Source organism: Cynara cardunculus, assembly GCF_001531365.2.
Source record: "Cynara cardunculus var. scolymus isolate 2C chromosome LG 4, CcrdV1, whole genome shotgun sequence".
Taxonomy (NCBI): domain Eukaryota; kingdom Viridiplantae; phylum Streptophyta; class Magnoliopsida; order Asterales; family Asteraceae; genus Cynara; species Cynara cardunculus.
In genome coordinates, this window is record NC_037531.1 from 7,424,521 (window position 1) to 7,430,047 (window position 5,527).

General features: G+C 36.2%; 1 protein-coding gene across 1 annotated transcript; it reads right to left on the minus strand.

The window, feature by feature from the left end:
• Positions 1-1,975: 1,975 nt before the first annotated feature.
• On the minus strand, positions 1,976-4,228 carry LOC112510822 (L-type lectin-domain containing receptor kinase S.6-like). Its single transcript, XM_025116171.1, has one exon. It carries the CDS (start codon positions 4,019-4,021, stop codon positions 1,976-1,978), a length of 2,046 nt encoding a protein of 681 aa, XP_024971939.1. The 5' UTR covers positions 4,022-4,228.
• Positions 4,229-5,527: the final 1,299 nt, after the last annotated feature.

The following is a 5,527-nucleotide window of genomic DNA, read 5'->3' on the forward strand; positions in this document are numbered from 1 at the left end:
AATAAAGATTTTGGAGATTTTGAGTATACTTTTGCTCCAACAGCTATGTTACAATGTATGCTAAAATAGAGGGGAAAAAAAAGGAAAGAGAGAGTATAAATTTCCAAATCTATAGAAATCTCTAAAACTCCATATTTAAGAGAGAGAGAAACAATATTTAATTCTCACCAATAGGAGACATCGAAATTATGTATTCAGGAGAGATAAATAATATTTTATTAAATGTAGTAAATATTAAAAAAAAAACTAATAATATGATTGCTAAAATAGAGTAGTTATTGGAGTTGGATGTAATTATTTTAAAAGTTTTAATTTCTGATGTTTTATTTTGAAAAAGTTATAGCATAGTTGTTAAAGATGCTATTATATTATTTACCACTTTTGCTTTATCAATAGATCGGAAGTCATAAGTCATCCATTTTACAAATCCGCATTTGCTATCATTTTGTAGTACACTTGATTTATGAACAAGTAATTAGTTTGAGCACTATGTTGCTTATATCAGTTTTTAGATTAGAAGCAACCAATTGATACTCGATAACGTTTCAAATGGGTTGATCAAAGGTCATCCCAATTCTCCTTGCATCAAGTAAACAGGACTTAAAATTATATCTTTACATCTTCTCACACCATATTAGACTCGTAAAATGGCCAAATGAATAGCATCTTATATACTCGTAAAAGGATTTGTAGCAAAAGATCGTTCACTGTATTGTATTGAACGATTTTGAGCTACAGTACAATCACTACTCAAATCACCAACGTTGGCAAGAGTAGACAACTTATTTTCTATTTGACCAATATGGTGATTACATTTCTTGCATGCAGTCTAATATCCTTCACGGGAAAAAAAGTTAGATGTGATCGGTTTAACATTATGGCTTCCATATCTTTTCTAACAGATTTGTCAGTTGAACCTACAAATAACTGTTGCTCCTATTCGTGGCAGCAAAGGCTGAATATAAGAGTTCTTAACATAAATGTGTGTTACTCTTTCACCAACTCCCATCGCTCTTCTAGAAGCAAAAAAACGTAAAATATGAAATTAAAAAATGGGAAACAACAGTAAACAACCACCATACTTTGGACCAAAAAAAAGGCACAAACATGATCAAAATAGTGCAGTAAAAAGTAATAAACTGCAGTAGAAACAAATTTGCTAGTTTTTCTAGAAATCTACTTGCATAATTAGAAACTTAAAAGTGATTGAAATGTAAATAAACCAAAATGTTGAAAAACCTTATGTAATAAAAAAGCCTCAACAACATAAAACTAATGCATTGCTTGATAAAGTCAATAGAAAAACCAGTAATCAATAAAGGAAATAAAGCGTAATAAGATGAATTAGTGGATTATGTTACATCCTTAAAACCTTCCATTTTTCACTCCGTTGGACGAAACTCTAACCCTAATGATAGGAAAAAAATAAAGAAATGAAATAGAAGATTGGTGCAAAGACATGAACGAAATGAGAAAGAAAACTAATCGTTGCCTTCAACTTGATCTTGATATCCCTTCATCGCTCAACCAAACTGTGCCTTCCTTTTCTAATTGAGAGATTGCATGATACCTAACCCTCTCGTGCGAACTCTGTATTCAGTTCACACACCCTGTAATTGTTCCCTCTCTCTGTGAACTTTCTCGATCTACAAGAGGATAGTAGAAGACAATGGGTTGACGGAGAGAATTCGAGAATGAATCATTAGTAGTGGGATAACGGTTTGAATATATGCACAATAAACGAGGGAAGGGACATGATATAAATTACGGGAGCGAAAATTAAATCAAACTGTTATTATTTTCGTTTGTTATATAACTCGAACAAAAGGACATAAGACTATCGCAATCACGATAATATAAGGATACCAATTTATTCAACATTTATAAACAACGTTATTCGGTTTATTTATATTTTTTTTGTTATTTTTTATTCATTATTCAAAACGTATTGAAATTTTACAGAAATCAATATCCACTATGCCCTACTAAAATGAGTTCTGGGGGTAGACCATGGCGTTTCAGCATCCTCCCCACAAATCCTCCCCACCATCTCCGTCGACCTCACCGACTGAATCATAACCGCCGGCTTCCTCGCCGGCAAATCCGCCACCAGTCTCCCTCGTAGCATCAGTGCCGCCTCTTTCATCGTCGGCCGCCGCTGGTGATTCGGATGCACACAGATCAAACCCGCCATTAACATCCTCTCCATATCCACCTTATCAAACTTTCCCATCAGGTTCGGGTCTGCCGCCGCGATCAAAACCCTCTTCTCCCACAAATCCCACACCCAATCCGTCACCATCACGCCGTCCTCGTTCACCGGGCGCTGCCCTGAAGCCACCTCCAGCACCACCACCCCGAAACTATACACATCCGTTTTCACAGTCGGGACACCGGAATACACGTATTCCGGTGCCAAATACCCCATCGTACCCGCTGGCAAAGTGGCGTCCCGTCTCGTTGAGCTGTGCTCGTAGACCTCGGCCAACCCAAAATCGCCCAATTTCGCATTGAATTCGGCATCGAGCATGATGTTACAAGTCTTAACGTCTCGATGAATGATCTGTCTTTCGCATTCTTCGTGTAAATACACGAGAGCAGAAGAAACCCCAAGAAGAATGTTCAACCGTTTATCGAACGTGAGCGATCGATTCACGTTCATTCGCCGATGCAGAATCCGATCGAGCGAACCGTTCGGCATATACTCGTAAACCAGAACCAATTCGTTCCCTTCGCAGCACCATCCCTGAAGTTTCACCAAGTTTTTGTGCCGTAAACAACCCACCATTGTTTCGAGCTCGGTAGCAAACTGGTTACCGAACGAACTCGATTGATTCACTTTGCTAAACCGTTTCACTGCCACATTCCCACAAGACGGAAGATTTGCTTCATAAACAATCGAAGACGCCCCTTCACCGATGATGCGATTCTGATCGAACCCTTTTGTGGCTGATTTAATCTCGGTTAATTTCAGCTTTTTCGGCATTCTGGTGCCCTGAAACCTGTACATTTGGCCTTGTTCGTTGCATCTTTGTTTGATTGTTCTTCTTTTTGTTAAACAGATGCAATAAACCATGAGACAACTAGCAAGAATTATGAGAAGAACAATGAGGCATCCCAATCCAAGAGCTAATTCAATGAGTCGATTGTCTCTATGATGTTTATTCGGCATTCCCAATTCGGATTCTTCTAAACCCGGATCTTCTGGATAGCAAATCAAGCAGTTTCTTGAACTGACTGTTTCCAATTGCATATTTGGGGATAGAGATTCGAAGGTATGAAACTGCAATTTTTCGATAGAATGGATTGCAGAGCCTCTTCCATTAGAAGCAGAAAAGCCCACATACATAAATTCTTTGAGGATTTTGGAAAGATCAACAGGGACGGCGAGAATGGAGTTTTCAGGCTTCGTCTCGGTGTAATGGACCCAAACCCGGATGATCTTTTCGGAGTCTCTGTACTCAATCCAAGCAGTAATCGTTTTCCCACTTTTCAAATCAATCCCTTTAGACATTAAATCGATTGAAGCGACAGAAATGATGGAACCCACATCAACTCCGACATGATTATCGTTGATATCACCAAGAGCCTGATTGAAAGTGGTATCGAACTCAACGGCGAAGAATGGATCCAAAAGAGGGGAATCGGGTAAACCTAAATACCCATCGGAATGTGGTAAAGAGTTGGGATCTGAAACGATGAGGAAGGCTATACCTTCGCCGGGAAGGCATGGCGGAGGGGATGGGATGATGGTGGCAGAGAAACGAGTGGAGAAGGAGACGGTGGCGGTGGCGTTGGATGAAGAACGAAGGAAGCGAATGGGGTAAGAATGTAGAACTCTTCCGGTGGGTGAATTTGGATGAGAGTTGCAGGTTGCGAGTTGTTGAGTGAGGATAATGGAGTTATTCTTGAAATGGGCAGAACCAAGAAGGGTTAGGTTTTTAGTGGGTGAAGAAGATGATGCGCAAATGAAGGTGATAATGGAGAAGAGAAGGAGGAGATGGATGAATGGAGGCATCATCTTTGAAAGAAAAGAAGATGAAATGGGAAGGGTTTTAGTTTAGGGTTTGGTTCTTGAAGACGATGAAAACCTGAAACTGAAAGTTTGATTGAGAGAGTATTGCCGCCAAATGGTGTTGAAGCCTTCTACTGCAAACTTCATTGATTCCACTACCAGATCATCTCTTTCTTCTTTGCATTTTTTATTTTTTTATTAACCAGGATATCCAACCTGTTATATTGTTTTACGTGTAATTTGAAATCACCGTATTTGAACATCTATGATCACAAGAGGATCATTATTTGTACCAACAAACATAGTTCAATTAATGTATAATAATAACAAAAATGTGAACGAACATCTTCAATGGTAAAAATAATGAGAAATACTTGATAAAAAGTTTAATTATTGTTGCAATAATTTGAAAAATGGTTTGATATTTAAAAGTTTGGGAATATTAAGGGGGTGTTCGGGATTGCTTATAAAAACTGATTTTTAACTTATTTCAGATTCACATCGGTGATAAGTTGTTTTTTGGTGTTTGGATAAAAAAAATTGCTTATACCGGTGCCAGACCGGTAATAAGTTGTTTTTGATAAGTTAATCATTCATGACTTATGAAAAACTGCTTATTACCATTTTACAATTTTAACTATCTTTTATTTAACTCCGGTTTAATACCACATAAGTTAATAAACACTTTTACAAAAAAAAAAAAAACATAAGTTGTTTTAAATAAGCAATTCCAAACACTCCCTAAGGGGCATTTGGGATTGCTTATAAAAACAAATTATTGACTTATTCCGATGTGATACCGGTAATAAGTATTTTTAAGTGTTTGGATAAACAACTTATAACGGTGTCAAACCGGTAATAAGAAGTTTTTAAATAAATCAAATCATTCTAATTTATAATAAGTTGATAAAAACTTTTATAGAAAAATATAAGTTGTTTCAATTAAGCAATCCCTAATATCCTCTAAATGTTTGGAGATGTATGTATCTTTATTAAAAATACAAAAAAGTTTTTTAAAAACTTGATCATATTTGAATATAGTTTTTGTTTAGTGGAAATATAATGTGACAAATAGATCAAGCCTTATAACGTGTCATTTTCTTAGTTTTTAACTTTTAATTTAATATCTACTAATAAGTTACCTGCACGATGTTGCTGTGTATTTATTGATTTAAAGCCGATAACATAACATGTCAGTCATGTTTTATTTTTGTCTCTTTTTTATCCATCCGGATGCTAATTGTAACCCGTACAAATATACAATGTAGTTGAGTATAAATTTTAAATAGATGTAAGCAATAATACCTAGTTACTACATATCCCTCTATAACATAATTAGTTATAGTATTTGGTTAGTTCAATTTAAAACAGACCGGTTAAATGTATATATGATGTGATAGGGAGAAGAAAGTAAAAACCATGGTATAGAAAAGGAATACCAAGTATAAGAGGTCATTTATCAAATACTTACCCGGTAAGTGCTTATCGGTAAAATTTAATACCATCATTTAC

Coding starts and splice junctions, on each gene's coding strand:
- LOC112510822 (XM_025116171.1), bottom strand. CDS start 4,021: ATGATGCCTCCATTCATCCATCTCCTCCTTCTCTTCTCCATTATCACC.